Here is a 20,773-nt window from a genome sequence, read left to right as displayed (position 1 = left end):
GAAACAACTACTCAGATAAAAGATGGAGAAAACTTAGTGCCAGAAGACAGGCAACCAGGGGCCACAGAGACTGAAAGAAAAAAAGAGGCATTTAGCTGAGAGGATCTAGAAAAACCTCATGGAGGAGGATGTGTTTAAGGTGGGCAGTGAGGAAGTCATTGGTTTTTTGGTTGGGTGCTTGGAGTCAGGACAGAGAATTGTTTTCACATGGTTTCTCTCCCTCCATCTCTCCCTTCTACTTTCCTCCTCTTCTTTCCCCCTCCTCCTACCTCTCCCCATCTCCCTTCTCCCCCTCCTCCTCCAGTTCCTTCTCCTGCTCCTTTTACCATTTTCTTTGGATGTCTGAGGAACCACAGGCAGTGCGGTAGTAAAGATTCATCCTTGTGGTCCTCAGCTTTAGGATTCAGTCTGTGTCCAGACACACACTGTCCCAAAGTGGGAACTGCCTACCAGTTCGCTAAGTTTTTACTTACTTGTACCATCTATCAGTGATTTTTTTTTTTTCTTCCCTTCTTGGCAGCCTTCATGTCAAGCGCAGAAGAGTCTGTGTCAGCCCGCACAATCACGTTATTAAGCAGTGGATGAACGAACAAGCAGCCAAGAAAGAGGCTAAAGGCAACATTTGCCATAAGAAGAGACACCACGGGAGGAGGAACAGTAAAGGGGCACATCGGGAAAGGCAGGAAACACATGGCCACAAAACGCCTTATTAGAGAAGGTACAGATGAAGCTGCACAGAGGAGTGCTGAGTGAACCTGGCCGTGGCTGGTTATAAAAATATCATGTGAATCTTCCCTATTGGGAGCCAACAGGGCAAAACAAAATATATTTTTCAAGGGGATAACTATACAGATGCAAACGTAGCCAGTAATATACTCAACTGAAAAAATGAAGTGAAAAGAGAATACTTATCTTCACATATTTGAGGAGCAACATACAGATCTAATTTCTCCACCTTTTTTACTATAACGTTTTCCAAATCTGCAAAGAAGTTGAAAGAGTGGTACTGCGAACATCTGCATGCCTTTACCTAGATTAATTCTTGTTAATATTCTGCCATATTTGTTTTTTCTCTCTCTTCTCTCCTTGTACATGTATATATAAAACATTATATATACAAAGTTAAAATTTTTTCCTGAACCATTTTGAAAACAAGTTACAAACATCATGACACTTCACTCCTAAATTTTTTTAGTGTTTCAACTTGACATCTGTCAAGAATAAAGACATTTTCTATAAAATAGTGCCATCAGCTTTATACCTAAAAAAGGCAGCAGTTTAATCATCTATATGATATAATATATATGTCCATATTCCACAATCATATATATGTTTATATTCTAATATATGAATGTATATATGAAATATGAACATATATATCCGACCCAGGGATTGAACCCAGGTTTCCTGCATTGCAGACAGGTTCTTTACCATCTTGGGAAGATCCCCTGGAGGAGGCCATGGCAATCCACTCCAGTATTCTTGCCTGGAGAATCCCATGGACAGAGAAGCCTGGTAGGTTACAGTTCATGGGGTCGCAAAGACTCTACTGAGTAACTAACTACTTTTCAGGATCACATTCAGATTTAGCATTTTTGGTAAGAATTCTTCCTATGTGAATTTCCATATTTCCTAGTGCACTATTTAGAGTTTGTGAACAGTGAAGTTCATTCTTTACACAGAAGACTGGATTGACAAATTCTGATGCTAAAAACAAAAAAGCCTGGTTTGTTCTGGGAGCCACCTGCCTCCTACAGTCAATTGTTGGAGCAGACTAGTCAGGGGTCCAGAGATGGGTCCTGTGTGAGATGATTTCACAGTTTCCTAAACAAGGAGCCTACATCCTTTCATTCCTAACACAGCTTTACCACACCTTGCGGGTCGATCCCCAAGGCTCTGCTAATCTTTTGGCTTCCTTGCTCACAGAGGCTGTAGAATAAGAGGTAGTTTTCGTAAACACCCACCAGATGGCAGGAGCAGAGCGTGCACTCAGCCAAGTGTCAGGCGTCTGGCTCTTCCTGTGGGCCACCCCTAGGTAGTTGCCCGGAGGTGCTGAACCTGATGCAGGCTAAAACTATCACCAAACGACAGTCCGTCTAATATTCCTCATGAACACCAATTTAGCATCAGTGAGCTTTGTATTAATATTTCTAATTTTTGAATGAGGAAACCAGAGGCTTATGGGGTAAAATGACTTCCCCAAGGGTGCATGGTAAGTGGCAGGGACAAGCCGTGTCCCCAGGTCTCCAGGTCTCCTGTTCTCCCATCAGCCCCAGCAGTGGACCCTAGAAGGTGGGCACCTACCTGGAGGTGGGCAGAGGAGGAGGAATGCAGGTAAAGATCTGTGCATCTGGAGCTCCAAAAGGGCCAGAGATGCCTGCGGACAGTTTTACCTGAGTCTAGGAGAAGGCAATGGCACCCCACTCCAGTACTCTTGCCTGGAAAATCCCATGGACGGAGGAGCCTGGTGGGCTGCTGTCCATGGGGTCGCTAAGAGTTGGACACGACTGAGCAATTTCACTTTCACTTTTCACTTTCATGCTTTGGAGAAGGAAATCGCAACCCACTCCAGTGTTCTTGCCTGGAGAATCCCAGGGACGGGGGAGCCTGGTGGGCTGCCATCTACAGGGTAGCACAGAGTCAGACACGACTGAAGCAACTTAGCAGCCGCAGCAGCAAGGCAGTGAAGGAAACTGCACACTGTTCATGGCCTTCATTTTGCAAAATCTCCCTCACTAGTGTCTTCTTTTCAACTTAAAGACAGATTTTGTCAAAAAATACAGGCTTTTCCATCATGCTTTTTAATATGATAATACGATAAAATGGGTAATCCTGAGGAAAATGATTCCTAAATAGCTTAGTCTGTTCCACCTGCTTTAATAAAATACCACAGACTGAGGGACTTATAGTCAGCAAACATTTATTTCTCACAGTTCTGGAGGCAGGGCCGTCCAGGATGGTGGTGTGGCAGATTCAGTGTCTCGGTGGGGGGGCTGTCTTCTGAGCTGAAGACTGCTGACTCCTCCCTCTCCGTGTCCTCACGTGGTGGAGACGACTGGGAGCTCTCTGGACCCACTGTTACAGGGAAGGAATCCCAAAGACACCACCTACTAATATCATCCTCTTTGGGAATTTAAATTTCAATATACGAGGGTTTTTTTATTTAAGTCGCTCAGTCATGTCCAACTGTTTGTGACCCCATGGACTGTAGCCCGCCAGGCTCCTCTGTCTATGGGATTCTCCAGGCAGGAATACTGGAGTGGGTTCCCATTCCCTTCTCCAGGGGATCTTCCCAATCCAGGGATCAAACCCAATTCAGGAGATACAAACATTCAGACCATAGCACTAAATACTCTTTTTTGATCCCATAGTCCCATAGACGCTTGAAGGTCCAAGCGTCTTCAAGTTTCAGGTTCTAAAAAACTTTAAAAATTTACATTAAATTTGTAATGTAAATACAATATTAATTAATGTATTGTAAATTAAAAATTAAATAATGTAATGTAATTTACATTACATTAAATCTCAGTTCAGTTCAGTCACACAGTTGTGTCTGACTCACCGTGACCCCATGGACTACAGCATGATAGGCTTCCCTGTCCATCACCAGCTCCCAGAGTTTACTCAAACTCATGTCCAACGAGTTGGTGATGCCATCCAACCATCTCATCCTCTGTCGTCCCCTTCTCCTCCTGCCCTCAATCTTTCCCAACATCAGGTCTTTTCCAATGAGTCAGTTCTTTGAATCAGGTGGCCAAAGTAGTGGAGTTTCAGCCTCAGCATCAGTCCTTCCAATGAATACTCAGGACTGATTTCCTTTTGGATTGACTGGTTTGATCTCCTTGCAATCCAAGGGACTCTCAAGAGTCTTCTCCAACACCATAGTTCAAAAGCATCAATTCTTTGGCACTCAGCTTTCTTTATAGTCCAACTCTCACATCCATACATGACTACTGGCAAAACCAAAGCTTTGACTAGATGGACCTTTGTTGGCAAAGTAATGTCTCTGCTTTTTAATATGCTGTCTGCTGTCTGCTGCTGCTGCTGCTGCTGCTGCTAAGTCACTTCAGTCGTGTCCGACTCTGTGTGACCCCATAGACATCAGCCCACTAGGCTCTCCTGCCCCTGGGATTCTCCAGGCAAGAACACTGGAGTAGGTTGCCATTTCCTTCTCCAGTGCATGAAAGTGAAAAAGTGAAAGTGAAGTCGCTCAGTCATGTCCGACTCTTAGCGACCCCATGGACTGCAGCCCACCAGGCTCCTCCATCCATGGGATTTTCCAGGCAAGAGTACTGGAGTGGGGTGCCATTGCCTTCTCCAATATGCTGTCTAGGTTACATTAAATTTAAAATAATAAAATAATAACTTGAGAGTAACTTAATTGACTTAAAAAGTCAATCAATTGATCTAATTAATTAATCATAACATAGGGAATAATACTATTAATAAATAATGAACAACATTAATGAAAAGCTAAAATGAAAACATTGGTGTCTAATCCTCTCAATCAACTTGAACTATTTTCAGTTTTGTTTCCCTTCCAGTCCAGGTCCAGAATTCCACATACTTTTTTGTAGCTATAAGGACAGTAAGTTTTATGCTATATTTTAAAATTTTGATTTTACTGCAGTGCAAATAAATGAAATTTTCTGTAAGGGAGAACAGCTTCTTAAAGAAATTCCATTTGATAGGGTATCATATGTGCTTATTAAAACACTGCTGTGTCACCAGTACTGCACTATGAGTAGATCAACCTTAAGCCTCTAAGGTTTTTTTAGATTACATTTTTATTAAAGCAGTGCAAATGTGTAGTAAAAAATAAAAAAAGTACAGCAGAATTTATTATGAACAATAACATCCTCTTTCTCTGTCCTCCCTCTTCCCAGACCTGCTTCTTTGATGCAACTTCTTTTTTTTTTTTTTTTTTAAGACTGATCTATACATCGGTGTCTCTTTTGCTGTCTCGTACACAGGGTTATTGTTACCATCTTTCTAAATTCCATATATATGTGTTAGTATACTGTATTGGTGTTTTTCTTTCTGGCTTACTTCACTCTGTATAATAGGTTCCAGTTTTATCCACCTCATTAGAACTGATTCAAATGTATTCTTTTTAATGGCTGAGTAATACTCCATTGTGTATATGTACCATAGCTTTCTTATCCATTCATCTGCTGATGGGCATCTAGGTTGCTTCCATGTCCTGGCTATTATAAACAGTGCTGCGATGAACATTGGGGTACACGTGTCTCTTTCCCTTCTGGTTTCCTCAGTGTGTATGCCCAGCAGTGGGATTGCTGGATCATAAGGCAGTTCTATTTCCAGTTTTTTAAGGAATCTCCACACTGTTCTCCATAGTGGCTGTACTAGTTTGCATTCCCACCAACAGTGTAAGAGAGTTCCCTTTTCTCCACACCCTCTCCAGCATTTATTGCTTGTAGACTTTTGGATCGCAGCCATTCTGACTTCTTTTAAACTTTTTAAGTTTTGTTTTTCTGGTGGTGTGTGGGAAGAAAATCTTTTCTTCCACCTTCTTATTTTTCCTGACTGTGTCTGAAAATTCAACTGACAAACACAGATTAATGGGAGAAAAGCCTATACCTTTATTTAATATACATTTTGTGTGACATGGGAACCTTCAAAAGGAAATAAAAAACCCAAAAAAGCAAACCTGAGTAGTTTTATGCTGAGTTTGATGGCAAATGGGTAGTTGTTCATTGGAATACATGTGATAGATCAAAGAACATGAATGCAGTGTAGCCAACTTGGGGAAAGTTAGCAAGACCTGTTTGTTGAGAGTGAGTGAAGTCGCTCAGTCGTGTCCGACTCTTTGTCACCCCATGGACTGTAGCCTACCAGGCTCCTCTGTCCATCGGATTTTCCAGACAAGGGTACTGGAGTGAGTTGTCATTTGCTTCTCCAGGGGATCTTCCCAACCCAGGGGTCAAACCCAGGTCTCCCGCATTGCAGGCAGACGCTTTACCATCTGAGCTACCAGGAAGACCTGTTTGTTAGGATTCTTCTTTATGTCCCTTTACTTTCAGAGATAAGGCTGCTCATCTCTTGCACATATAGGGAGGATAACTGTCACCTGAGGATTTTATGACCTGTTTCAGGGAGGAAAGATGGGGGAAGGTCAGAAAGATTATGCCTCTGCTATTTTCTTGAACTCCTTCAGCTTAAAATATTTAATATTTAAGATGCCATGTTTTGGGGTAGTGTGTTCTGAACCCCATCAGTGGTTACTTCCATAATTCCAAATGAAAGCTTTAAATATTACTTATTTATCAATTTTAGGCAATTTCTATTGTTTCCTCATTGCATCCTATTTCCCTTTCTTTCTCCCTCCTCATCTTGATAGTTTTATCACTGTTATTTTTCCTTATCTTTATAATTTGAATAGTATACCCACCTTCCTTCATTAGTCCATTAATTCTAGAATTTCAGTCTCCTCTTTATGTAAAATGTAAATACCCTTTTCTCCTTTTCTTTTTCTTCTATCCTTCTATCTTGTATCACCTATATTTTCACATTTAATTTAACTATAATTCTGTACTAAAATAACAATCATCTTTCATGCTTTAAGGAAGAGTCTCTCAACTCTAGCACTACTGACATCTTTGGCTACTAATTCTTTACTATGGTGACTCTCCCATACTTTATAGATGAATTAGCAGTATCTCTGACCTCTGTCCACTATATGACATTCAAAGCTGTCTCCAGATATTGCCAAATATGTTCGAGGAGAGGGGAGTAAATTTACTCTCAACTCCAGTTGGGAATCACTAGACTAGAATCTAAGATAGGTTCTAAAATGGAAAACTCTGTAGCTGGAAATTTTCTAAAATGACCCCCATAATTCCCTGCCCTGGTATACACACACCTTCCAAACACTAATCTAGGTGTTGCACTTTTAGGTAACAAATCAGTTGATTGTAAAATAGGGAGATTATCTGGTGGGAATGACTTAATCACAGGAGCCCTGTAAACTAAGTCTCAGTTTCAAAACATGAGAAGGATTCAATATGCCATGATTGGCTTTAAAGACAGGAGAAAGGCCAAGTCCCAAGGAATGTGGGTGGCCTGCAGTTACTAAAAGGGGGCCCCAGCTGACAGATAGCAAAGAAGTAGAGACCTCAGTCCTATAATTACAGAAACTTCTCTGGTGACTCAGATGGTAAAGAATCTTCCTGCAATGCAAGAGATCCAGGTTCAATCCCAGGGTCGAGAAGATCCCCTGGAGAAGAGAATGGCAACCCATTCCAGAATCCTGGCCTGGGAAATCCCATGGAGAGGAGCCTTACTGACCCCATGTGACAGTCCATGGGGTTACAAGAGTCACACATGAAAACTGTCACCACCACCACCTACAAGGAGCCTCGTTCAGCCAGGAATAAGAATGAGCTTGCAGCAGATACTCCCACAGAGCCTCCAGAGGGAACGCAATCCAGTCAGTATCTTGATTTCAGCCTTCTGCAACCCTAAGCAGAGAACCCAGTCACACCACCTGTCTGGACTTTTGGTTTACAGACTGAGCTACTAAATGGGTGTGGTTTAAATGGATTTCCCTGGTAACTCAGCTGGTAAAGAATCCGCCTGCAATGCAGGAGATCCCGGTTCAATTCCTGGGTTGGAAGACCTCCTGGAGAAGGGATAGTCTACCCCCTCCAGTATTCTTGCTTGGAGAATCCCATAAACAGAGGAGCCCAGCAGGCTACAGTCTGTAGTGTCATAAAGAGTTGGACACGACTGAGCTCCTTTCACTTTACTTCTTTTAAGTGGGTGAGTTCATAAAACTTTCTTAATGCGACAATAAGAAGCTAGCACAACCAATGAGTGGCTCTTTTACCCTCCTGACTACGTAAGTATTGTTTGCTTGCCAGGTCAAGTTGTGTGCTAGAGTTTAATATCCTTCTCAATAAATGAACCCTGAATAATTCACTATTCAGGCAACTTGAGCCTGATAAAACACAACTGCTTTCTACATTATTTGTGTGCTTTATATACTTGACTTCTTTCTCAGGTTTGCCCAGGCCTCCCTGTGAGCTCTGGATTTTTATAATATCCATGAACAAATAGAACTCTGACACATTTCATAATTTATATGACCGATCTGATGCTCTTTTGACAATTGTAGCAATTTCCTTCTTTTTTTAATTTTTGTAAAATCAGGTTTTCCCTGTAGTAAATGTAAGAGAATTCCAAGTTCATCCTGGTCTCTCCCCAATACTGTGACTATGCTCTATCTTTTAATTCACTGACAGATAATTGGATCAACTGACATATTGTAGTCTCTCCATCTTGTTGCTATTCTACTGCTGCAGAAACTACCGAAACAATAAACATCCCCTTCCTCCATCCAGGGCTTAGCACATAGTAGGCACTCAATAAATACACACTAAAAACACATATGTAGGCAACTGACCTCTTGTTTGGCCAATTACAGTGAAAATAGGACACCATGAGAGTCCTGCATTCCTGTAATGACCAGCCTCTACTGAAGAGAGAGAGAGATACTAAGGGTTAAATGCCACAAGGTCCTGGCCTGGGAGATGACAATAACTAAACCCAGTGTGACTGGGCTCCATTGTTTTCAAGATTTTCTACAGAATTTGTAGAATTTTCAGAATTTGTACGTCTTTTACCTCTTCTCTATAGCTCTGACATCAGCCTGTCCATAAAATGAACTTTATCTCCATTTCTGTTTCTTGTTCTCCCAGGTCATAACTATCTGTATCAGTGAATTACAGAACCTTTTCTGCAGAAGGAAGTAGGGCAGAATAAACAGCTTCTGACAGGTTGACTTTGCTGAACCCAGACCAGACAGCTGAAGGCAAATTGTACAGTCATCAAGAAAAGTAGGTTTAGGAGGAAGTGGGTGTCTTGGGGATTATAAAAGGTGAAGAAAAAGGGTGACTTCCTATTTGAGTCTCAGCTTTCAGAGTTACCCTGGACTCACCAAAATGGCTAAGATTGAAATTAAGAAGATGCCAAATGTTGGGACTCATGTGTGCTGGTGGGGATGTAAATTAATTGCATCACTTTGGAAAACTGTCTAGTAATATCTACTAAAGCTAGATACCTACCCTATGACCCAGAAATTCTATACTTAAGCAATATCCAGTTAAATAAATATGTTCACCAAAACACATACATAAGAATATTCATAGCAACAAATGAGAACTAAGTGCTCATCCAAAGTAGAATGGACAGATTTAAAATGTTACATTCATTAATGGAGAGGATGTGGAGAAAAAGGAACCCCCTACACTGTTGTTGAAAATGTAAATTGGTACAGCCATTGTGGAAAACAGAATGGAAGTTCTTTAAAAAGTTAAAAGAGAGAAGGAAATAGCAACCCACTCCAGTATTCTTGCCTAGAAAATTCCATAGATGGAGGAGTCTGGCTGGCTACAGTCCATGGGTTTGCAAGAGCTGGACATGACTCAGCGATTAAACAACAATGGAGGTTCCTTTAAGAGTTAAAAGTTAAAATGAAAAATCCCAAGAGTTACCATACGATCTAGCAACGGGCTTTCAAGTTAGTGCAGTGGTAAAGAATCCGCCTGCCAATGGAGGAGGTGCCGGTTCAATCTGTGGGTTGGGAAGATCCCCTGGAGGAAGAACTGGCAGCCCACTCCAGTATTCTTCCCTGGAAGATTCCAGGGATAGAAAGACACACTCCCCAGACAGATGTAGGCCATCTCAGAACACCCTTGATTGAGCCTGTTGAGAGAGTCTGAAGCACAAGACCAAGCTCAGCTATATCTGGATTACTGACCCACAGACACTGTACGATAATAGAGGTGTGTTGTGTCAAGCCATTAATTCTGAGGCAATTGGTTACGCAGCAGTAGATAATGAATATAAAAGGGATAATGTTATCAGAGAAAATGGTAACAAATCCTGAAGTATTTTTTAAATGTTTATTTATTCTTTTACTTATTTGGTTGCATCCTGAGTCTTAATTGCAGCAAGCAGGATCTTTAGTTGCAGCTTTCGGATTCTCAGATGCAGCATGTGGGATCTAGTTCTCTGACCAGGGATCAAACCCAGGCCCCCTACATTGGGAGCATGGGATCTTAGCCACTGGACCACCAGGGAAGTCTCATTCTTCTTCTTTTTTGTTTTTTCTTTAATTTTTGGCCACACCCTGCTGCATGTGGCACCTTAGGTCCTCAACCAGGGATCAAACCTAGACTGCCGGGAAGTCCAAAAATTCTACAATTAAAGAACACACACTGAGGACTGGGAATCAGGTGAGGCAGCTTCTTTTAATCGCTTTAATAGAAAATATGGTCGACAGTGGGAGCTATTGATATAAAAGGCCGAGAGAAACTGAGGAAAAAGGGATTGCTTAACATCAAACAGAGATATTCCAAGCCTGGCAGAAACCTGAGTGACAGGATATCTGAAGCCAAATGGAATGAAGATTAATGGAGTGTTTAGGTTTGAAAAACTGCTATTATCTTGAGGAATAAGAGGAATTGTTTCTTATTTAATAATTTGAGAAGATCTCATTTCTGACTATATAAAAGCCAAATACTTGAATAAAATATCTTTTATTGACATTGACATGGCATCATATATCTGAACATAAAATTACCAATAATTACTTGATTTTCTTTTTTATCAGACTCAGCCTAAATTCTGCTGATTTAGGATTCTGATCAAGAAGCCTTATCCATGGCAGTTCCCCAGGAAGTTCAAAGCCCAAACCAGAGGGTAAAATATTAAAAAAAAAAAAGAATACACTTACAAGAAAGAAAGGCCTAATGGGAAGGAGGATAATAGTTAGTAAACACAATAATAATAGTAATTAGTACAGGAATTCATTTGAGTGGCATGAGAACCAGTTATTTGAAGAAAACTTCTAGACAAGACCATTTTGTTCAACCATGAAATGCCATGAGACCAGTTCACAGAATTTTGACTTCATGCCTTTATAGTTATTTTATTGTTGTTTGGTTTTGGCCGCACTGCACGGCATGTGGGATCTTAGCTTCTCCACCAGGGATTGAACCCACATCCCCTGCATTGTAAGCACAGTGTCTTAACCACTAGGTAACCAGGGAAGTCCCTGAATGGCTGTATTTAGTGCACAGGAGTGAGTGTGCCCATTTTCTCCCCTCTTCCAACCCCAAATGATAAATGTCTTCCATCCAAAATAGAACATTCCCCTTAGCTAAGAGTTACAGTAAACAGGCTGTTTAGGAATCATTGTTAGTTGGCATTCTGGTTCAGATGCTGAAACAAAAGTAGTCCAAACTAGACAGAGGTTTATTTCTCTCTCCTTGCATAGCACTCCAGGTGTAAAACGAGCCTTCGTTCCGAGGCTGAAATGGTGGCTTCATGGTGTCATTTGCCTTGTTTCTCTGTTGCGCTCTCGTCCACAAGTGAGCCTGTCCCATGGTTCACCACCGTGAGTTGGGGCCACCCCCAGGCTGCAGTAATTTTGCTAGGTCTGTCATAAAAAGTAGTCTAAACGGGATGACCTAAATAACAGGAATTTATTTTCTCACTGTTCTAGAGGTTAGAAGTCTGAAATCAAGGCGTCGGTATTCTTGGGTCTTTCTGAGGTCTGTGAGGGCAGGGAGCGGCTCCCAGCAACTTCTTGGCTTGCAGATGGTCCTCTTCTCCCTGTGTTTTTTCCCATCATCTTTTCTCTGCGTGTGCCTATTTCTGTGCCCAAATTTCCCATTTATAAGGACACCAGTTATATTGCATGAGGGCCCACCCCAGTGGCCTTAATTAATTACATCTACAACAACCCTATTTCTAAATAAGGTCACATTCTTGAGTACTGAGGAAGAGGGGCTAGGACTTGAACATAAGAATTTGGCAGTGGGGAGGACAATCAACCCAGAAGATGAGGATGAGTGAGATGGGAGTGAGGGAGGAAATGCTCTTTTCTTTTAAGAGCATGATTGGGAGGTTAAATACCATATTCCCTTGAATCTATTGCCAGGAGTTCACCTCACAAACACCCAACTTCAAAAAAAAAAAAGGAAGGGCTTCCCTGGTGGCTCAGTGGTAAAGAATCCACCTGCCAATGCAAGAGACACAGGTTTGATCCCTGATCTGGGAAGAAGCCCCATGCTATGGAGCAACAAAGCTTGTGCCCCACAACCACTGAGCCTGTGCTCTAGAACCTGGGAGCCACAACTACTGAGCCCCTGTGCCCTATACAGCCTGTGCTCCACAACAAAAGAAGCCACCGCAGTGAGAAGCCTATGTACCACAGTTAGAGAGTAGCCCCTACTCACCTCAACTAAAGAAAAGCCTGCGTTAGCAACAAAGACCCAGCACAGCCAAAAGTAAATAAATACAATTATTTTTTTTTTAAACTTTACATAATTGTATTAGTTTTGCCAAATATCAAAATGAATCCGCCACAGGTATACATATGTTCCCCAGGGACATACATTCCTCTCTGGTGGTCATATGCCCCACTAAAACTATTATTAGGGGAACAATGGGAAGATGGATGTTAGGGTGATGAGTAGCTTTAGGTACATTACAGTTTACAAAAATCTTAGGAAGCAGAGAGATAACTTATGCCTCCAAACTGCACTGATAATTAGTCTTTACTTTGAATACTACCTATTTCTGCTTTATTGACTATGCCAAAGCCTTTGACTGTGTGGATCACAATAAACTGTGGGAAATTCTGAAAGAGATGGGAATACCAGACCACCTGATCTGCCTCTTGAGAAATTTGTATGCAGGTCAGGAAGCAACAGTTAGAACTTGACATGGAACAACAGACTGGTTCCAAATAGGAAAAGGAGTACGTCAAGGCTGTATATTGTCACCCTGCTATTTAACTTATATGCAGAGTACATCATGAGAAACGCTGGACTGGAAGAAACACAAACTGGAATCAAGATTGCCAGGAGAAATATCAATAACCTCAGATATGCAGATGACACCACCCTTATGGCAGAAAGTGAAGAGGAACTCAAAAGCCTCTTGATGAAAGTGAAAGTGTAGAGTGAAAAAGTTGGCTTGGTGCACTGGGACGGCCCAGAGGGATGGTATGGGGAGGGAGGAGGGAGGAGGGTTCGGGATGGGGAACACATGTATACCTGTGGCGGATTCATTTTGATATTTGGCAAAACTAATACAATTATGTAAAGTTTAAAAATAAAATAAAATAAAATTAAAAAAAAAAAAAAAAAAGTTGGCTTGAAGCTCAACATTCAGAAAACGAAGATCATGGCATCCGGTCCCATCACTTCTTGGGAAATAGATGGGGAAACAGTGGAAACAGCGTCAGACTTTATTTTTCTGGGCTCCAAAATCACTGCAGATGGCGACTGCAGCCATGAAATTAAAAGACGCTTACTCCTTGGAAGGAAAGTTATGACCAACCTAGATAGCATATTCAAAAGCAGAGACATTACTTTGCCAACAAAGGTTCGTCTAGTCACGGCTATGGTTTTTCCTGTGGTCATGTATGGATGTGAGAGTTGGACTGTGAAGAAGGCTGAGCACCGAAGAATTGATGCTTTTGAAGTGTGGTGTTGGAGAAGACTCTTGAGAGTCCCTTGGACTGCAAGGAGATCCAACCAGTCCATTCTGAAGGAGATCAGCCCTGGGATTTCTTTGGAAGGAATGATGCTAAAGCTGAAACTCCAGTACTTTGGCCACCTCTTGCGAAGAGTTGACTCACTGTAAAAGACTCTGATGCTGGGAGGGATTGGGGACAGGAGGAGAAGGGGACGACAGAGGATGAGATGGCTGGATGGCATTACTGACTCGATGGACATGAGTCTGAGTGAACTCCAGGAGTTGGTGATGGACAGGGAGGCCTGGCGTGCTGCAATTCATGGGGTTGCAAAGAGTCGGACACGACTGAGTGACTGATCTGATCTGATTATACCAGAAATGTTGTATTTAGTTCTCACAATAACTGAAAATTTGATATTTTCCCCCCATGTATTTCAAAAGAAGAAATCCAGGCTCAGAGAGATTAAGCAACTTGTCCAATGCTAAACCTATTAAATGCTAAAGCCGGGAATCTAGCTGAGGAGTCTGTCTAGTGCTGAAGCCTGATGTATTTCACCACACCCGCTGTATCCCAAACCCTGGCCAGCAGATCTCAGCATGCTGGCCTCACTGATAACTACTCAGCTTCAGCTCATTTCAGCCTCGGTTCTGAATGGGGACTTGAAGATTTGTATGGAAGACGTCAGAAATGCCCATTTCTAAACTTTATGGGTTAACAAAGTGATGGGCAACTGAAATTTCATATAGAGAACACAATGCCATAAATAAATAAATAAATATATATATATATATATAAAAACACCCTACACAATACATGTGCATGATAGGCACACACACACACACACACACACACACACACATACTGCTTTTGTGGAAAACTACTACTGAGACAGGGAGTGGGCAGGGCAAAACCTTCAGAAGAATGACAGCTGCTGAGGATATGACATAAACTGGTTAAACTAACTGGGTCCAAGATAATGAATGAATTGACTTTCACTAGACTTTGAGCCTCAGTATATGCCCATCATTGGAGAAGGCTATGGCACCCCACTCCAGTACTCTTGCCTAGAAAATCCCATGGATGTAGGAGCCCGGTGGGCTGCAGTCCATGGGGTCACTAAGAGTTGGACATGACTGAGCAACTTCACTTTCACTTTTCACTTTCATGTATTGGAAAAAGAAATGGCAACCCACTCCAGTGTTCTTGCTTGGAGAATCCCAGGGACAGGGGAGCCTGGTGGGCTGCCGTCTATGGGGTCACACAGAGTCGGACACGACTGAAGCGACTTAGCAGCAGCAGCAGCATATGCCCATCATAATAGCTAAAGAGCATACCCACAGGGTGCTGGGACAGTTCCAAGGTTGACCATAAAAGGCCAAAAAGTGGACTGGACCAAGTTCTAAGAAATCCCCACCCCATTCCCCAAAATAGCTTGAATACTCCAACTCAGTAACCTATGAAATTATCCAGCCCTGTTAAAACTGACAAGCCTGTAGCTGGAGTCTCTCACACCCAGGGAGATCACCCACACCCTGTCTATGGAGTGTGTATCTCCCTGAATAAACCTTCTTTCTATTTACTACGGCACAATCTTGAGTTCTTTCCTGAATGAAATCAAGAACCCACGCTTGGCAGCTGTCCCAGGGACTCACCTGAGACGTGGGACGTAAGCCTCCTCTTGTGCCCCACTCTCTTTCCTGCAACACTATCCTTTCTTTCTTGACTCCTCACCTCTACCCACAAGGCATCACTTTGCTCAGTTGTTGCTCAAGTTAAAAAATAATGCAATATGATCTCTTAGACATGGAACCTAAAAAAATCTCCCAAATTTGTAGAAACAGAGCAAATTGCTGGTTGCCAGAGGCAGAAGAGGGGCAGTGGGCAAAAATGGTGAAGGTGATCAAAAGCTTCAAGCTTCCAATTATAAGACAAATAAGTCCTGAGGATGTAATATGTAGCATGATGATTATAGTGAACAATACTTTATTGTCTATTTGAAATTTGCTGAGAAAGTATATCCTGAAAGTTCTCCTCACAAGAAAAAAGAGATGGTAACTATGTGTGATGATGCCTATTAATCATTTGCAGTATATATATGGGTCAAACCGTCGTCTTTGTACACCTAAAACTAATATAATGTTTTTCGTTGATTATATCTTAGTAAAAAAAAAACCCACAATGCTTATTAAAAAATGAAGCCTATAAGTAAGAATTCTCTGGAGTTGATCAAAGAAACTTTCATCTCTCTTCCTCTCCCCAAAGATGACGACAGATAAAACAGTGCTGTTATAGTTTCAGTGATCTCAGCCCCATTTCTTTTTAGAGAGACAGAAAATCACCTTGGGATGATGATATGCTAGTCTCAATGGTTCTGCAGAGGGTTTCCTGAATGGCTTTCATTTGCTGCATGAATGTAAGATCAGTGGGCGTAGGCAAAAGTCACAATAAGGGCTCTCTCTCCCCTTTATTCTCAGATGGCGCTAGTGGTAAAGAACCTGCCTGCCAATGCAGGAGACATAAAAGACACAGGTTCGATTCCTGGGTGGGGAAGATCCCCTGGAGGAGGGCACTGCAACCCACTCCAGTATTCTTGCCTGGAGAATCCCATGGACAGAGGAGTCTGGTGGGTCACAGTACATGGGGTTGCACAGAATGGGATATGACTGAAGGGACTTAGCAGGCACGCACTTCCTTTTATGGCTTAGCAGCAGTTTCTTCCACTCATCTATGTAAAATTCTGGAGAATGATTATACAATTTGCAGAAGGAGACCAGAGGAAACCTACACTCTAATAAATGCTGGAATGAGAGTTAATGTCAAGGTAATTTCTCAAGGTCTGCTGGCAGACAAATCACCAGTTGCCACTAAGGGAACCTCATCTGAGCCACAGGATTCTTCTCAGCTGATGACTCAGGCTTGATACCAAGGGCTCCGTGTTTGGGTGCAAAGTACATCCTTTTTACCTCAGTGTGTAGTTGACAGTCAAAGCTCTCAGGGCCTGGCCAGTTTGGCATAGTATCTGAGCCCATGTGTGACCTGTGGAGCCAAGCATAGAGCATCTCCTTACGCTGGTCTGTGGTTTGGTTCATTGGCTGTCACCCTCTGGACCATAGTGTTGAGAAAGTCTCATGAGAATGGAAGCCAGGTTTAGTGTGTTCCCAGTTATGTCCTTGGTGTCCGGTGCCGCGACTGGTACATGGCAGATGCTTGGTGAGTAGTTGAGCAAAAAATATACTAATAATACCAGAATCCACTGACAACACCCTAGCAGCCACAGCAACTATAGATGCTAGTCTCTCTACCCGGTGTTTGGAAAGCAGGCATGCCTTGTTTGAATTGAATTCTTAGACTATTCAAGTAGAAGAGATAGAGTGGCCTTGAGAAGGAATAAAAGTATATTGATTTGCAATCAGTTGATTGGAAGCATAAAAGAAATGTGACTGCATTTACTTTCCAATCCAGTGGAACAAGTTTTGCTGGCTGCATAAGATATTATTTCAGATATCTAAATCTTGTAGATCACAGGTGACCAACTTCAAGGTTCTGATTCCCCGAAAGGACAGGTCTGAACAAGGTTTATTTCAACAGGGTGCAACCTATCATATTAAATAAATGAGACAAGTAGGAAGCAGAACATAACCTTTGAACGAATGACTTAGCCCAAAGGACACAACATCAACTCGTTGCTGTGTTGCTGCGTCGCTTCAGTCGTGTCCGACTCTGTGCGACCCCATGGACTGCAGCCTATCAGGCTTCTCCGTCCATGGGATTCTCCAGGCAAGAACACTGGAGTGGGTTGCCATTTCCTTCTCCAATGCATGAAAGTGGAAAGTGAAAGTGAAGTTGCTCAGTCGTGTCTGACTCTTAGTGACCCCATGGACTGCAGCCTACCAGGCTCCTCCATCCATGGGATTTTCCGGGCAACAGTACTGGAGTCGGGTGCCATTGCCTTCTCCCAACATCAATTCATTCAGATCAGATCAGATCAGTCACTCAGTCGTGTCCGACTCTTTGCAACCCCATGAATCGCAGCACGCCAGGCCTCCCTGTCCATCACCAAATCCTGGAGTTCACTCAGACTCATGTCCATCGAGTCAGTGATGCCATCCAGCCATCTCATCCTCTGTCGTCCCCTTCTCCTTCTGCCCCCAATCCCTCCCAGCATCAGAGTCTTTTCCAATGAGTCAAGCCTTCACATGAGGTGGCCAAAGTATTGGAGTTTCAGGTTTAGCATCATTCCTTCCAAAGAAATCCCAGGGCTGATCTCCTTCAGAATGGATTGGTTGGATCTCCTTGCAGTCCAAGGGACTCTCAAGAGTCTTCTCCAGCACCACACTTCAAAAGCATCAATTCTTCGGTGCTCAACCTTCTTCACAGTCCAACTCTCACATCCATACATGACCACAGGAAAAACCATAGCCTTGACCAGACGAACCTTTGTTGGCAAAGTAATGTCTCTGCTTTTGAATATGCTATCTAGGTTGGTCATAACTTTCCTTCCAAGGAGTAAGCGTCTTTTAATTTCATGGCTGCAGTCACCATCTGTAGTGATTTTGGAGCCCAGAAAAATAAAGTCTGATGCTGTTTCCACTGTTTCCCCATATCAACTCGTTAGAACGAACTAAATCCAAGAGGGTGGACAAGTCGACTTCCACTAGATCTTGAGCCTCATATATTCTCACTGTAACACCTCAACACACCATGACAGCTCTGAGGCCACCGTAAAAGGCCAAAAAGTGGGTCGGGCCAAATTCCCAGAAATCCCCATCCCTTCTCCAAAGTGAAAAGTGAAAGTTTTAGTCACTCGGTGTCTGACTCTTTGTAACTCCATGAACTGTAGCCCACTGGTCTCCTCTTCCATGGGATTCTCCAGGAAAGAATACTGGAGTGGGTAGCCATTCCCTTCTCCAGGGGATCTTCCCGACCCAGGGACTGAACCTGGGTCTCCCGCATTGCAGGCAGATTCTTTACCGTCTGAGCCACCTTAGCCAGAATAATCCTCTTGCCAGAATAGTCATCCCACTTATAAGCCTATGAAATTACCTAGAGCTATAAAAACTGACAACCCCCTACCCTGGGGTCCCTCACCTTCTGAGATGGCGCACACTCTATGGAGTGCATATCTCCCTGAATAAGCCTTCTTCCTCTTTACTATGGCTCAGTCTTGAATTCTTTCCTGCATGCAGCCAAGAACCCACAGTTGGCGACAGTCCCAGGGACTCACCTGAGACCTAGGACATAACCATCCTCTACAGCAACACTCTTTTCTGCAACATAAACACATCAATTTTTGTTGTTAGAAACAGGTCCATGATCCAAAATGGGCTCAAGTTACTTTCCAGGGGTTAAAGTGGAAACTTGACATTTCTAGTTCCCCAAACCAAATCTCAAAATCAGGCCAATTTCCCCATCTTTCAGACTGAGAAATCAGAGAGATTGAAGGTAGAGCAGATATTATATGTTATTTGGAGCTAGTATACTCATGATGAGAGCTATATAAATAATTCAAATAGATATTAGCTTTAATAATCATACATGAATTTTGTGGTGTTAGTAATTGCTATTTTTAAAACATACAAAACTTGGAAAGTATATGTGAATCTGTTTTTCTATAAATCAAATATTCCCCTGAATTATGTCATTATTCAATTTATTTTTATAAATTGAACTGTACTTTAAAGGAAGTAGGACAGTTTTGTTGTGTTTTTTAAATTTATTTATTTGGCGGTGCTGTGTCTTTGTTGCAGGATGTGGGATCTTCTATCTTTGTTGTGTCATGCAGGATATACTCATTGCAGCATGCAAGCTCTTAGTTGCAGTACGTGGAATCTAGTTTCCTGACCAGGGATTAAAGCTGGGTCCCTTGCATTGGGAGTGCCGTGTCCTAGCCACAGGACCACCAGGTAAGTCCCCAGGACAGTTTTTTACCTAAAGAAACTTCTACAAAAAAACTTGGATAAAATGAATATAATTTTTTTAACGCTAATGCTGACATTTGTTTTTGCTTGTTTGTTTGTGTAGAATCTAACCCTTGGACTGCAAGGTGATCCAACCGGTCCATCCTAAAGGAGATCAGCCCTGGGTGTTCATTGGAAGGACTGATGCTAAAGGGGAAACTCCAATACTTTGGCCACCTAATGCAAAGAGTTGACTCATTGGAAAAGACTCTGATGCTGAGAGGGATTGGGGGCAGGAGGAGAAGGGGACAACAGAGAATGAGATGGCTGGATGGCATCACTGACTTGATGGACATGATTTTGAGTGAACTCCCGGAGTTGGTGATGGACAGGGAGGCCTGGTGTGCTGTGATTCATGGGGTCACAAAGAGTCGGACACGACTGAGCGACTGAATTCAACTGACGTAGTAGAAAAAGCACTGGGTTGTTTTGGTCAGACACACCTCAATAGTCACTGAAAGGACAGATGCTGAAGCTGAAGTTCCAATATGTTGGCAACCTGATATGAAGAGATGACTCATTGGAAAAGACCCTGATGTTGGGGAAGGTTGAAAGCCTGAGGAGAAGGGGATGACAGTGGGTGAGATGGTTGGATGGCATCCCTGACTCAAAGGACACGAGTTTGAGCAAAGTCCAGGAGATAGCGAAGGACAGGGCAGTCTGGCCTGTTGCAGTTCATGGGGTTGCAAATAATCGGACATGACTTAGTGACTGAACAACAATAACATAAAATGTTGATTTGTTTATTTACAAATGGAGATAGTAAAACCAGCCTCTAAAGATTGCTGTTGTGGAATCACAGAAGGCGATGTGATAACAGAAGAATAATCTATCTCTGAGAAGGATTGTGTGTTGTGAGAAATTCTAAGCCACCATGGCTGCCTTAGAAGATGGAGAGAACCACCATCCATGAAAGTGAGCAGCCTCTAGAAGCTGGAAAGACAAGAAAGGAAATGAATGTTCTCTGGAGCCTCCAAAAGGAATGCGGACCTACAGACACCCAGAATTTTGCCTAGTGAGACTGACTTCAGACTTCGGTTTGATAATAAATTTCTGTTAATAGAAGTCATTTAAAAAATTGGTGTGAGGGTTTAAAGTAAAGCACTGTGCTGGCTACATAAGAGGTACTCAGGAACTATTTGTTCGTTTCTTTTTAAAATTAATGAATGAATGAATTTGGCTACCTCTGGTATTAGTTGGGGCATTTGGGATCTTTCCGGGATCTTTTGTTGAGGGCCGCACGTTCCTCAATTGCAGCTCATGGGCTTAGTTGACCTGAGGCATGTGAGGTCTTATTTCCCTC

At 42.5% G+C, this 20,773-nt stretch overlaps 1 protein-coding gene across 2 annotated transcripts in view; it reads left to right on the top strand.

Moving 5' to 3' along the window:
• Window positions 1-20,545, top strand: part of CCL28 (C-C motif chemokine ligand 28) — a 35,866-nt gene extending 15,321 nt beyond the window's left edge. Inside the window, exons 3-6 of one of the 2 annotated variants that reach the window (XR_011461493.1) lie at window positions 521-718; window positions 10,175-10,259; window positions 19,261-19,416; window positions 19,535-20,545. Coding sequence is in view for 1 of the 2 variants with exons in the window: in XM_005894863.3 (XP_005894925.2) it covers window positions 521-713 (193 nt within the window). In the remaining variant the exon portion in view is untranslated. Of the gene's footprint in view, window positions 1-520; window positions 4,014-10,174; window positions 10,260-19,260; window positions 19,417-19,534 lie in introns of those variants that run through there. The other variant, XM_005894863.3, reaches the window with a different exon arrangement.
• The last annotated feature ends 228 nt before the right edge of the window (window positions 20,546-20,773 follow it).

This window comes from Bos mutus, chromosome 20 (genome assembly GCF_027580195.1).
Source record: "Bos mutus isolate GX-2022 chromosome 20, NWIPB_WYAK_1.1, whole genome shotgun sequence".
Taxonomy (NCBI): domain Eukaryota; kingdom Metazoa; phylum Chordata; class Mammalia; order Artiodactyla; family Bovidae; genus Bos; species Bos mutus.
This window is presented reverse-complemented; position numbering and strand designations above follow the sequence as displayed.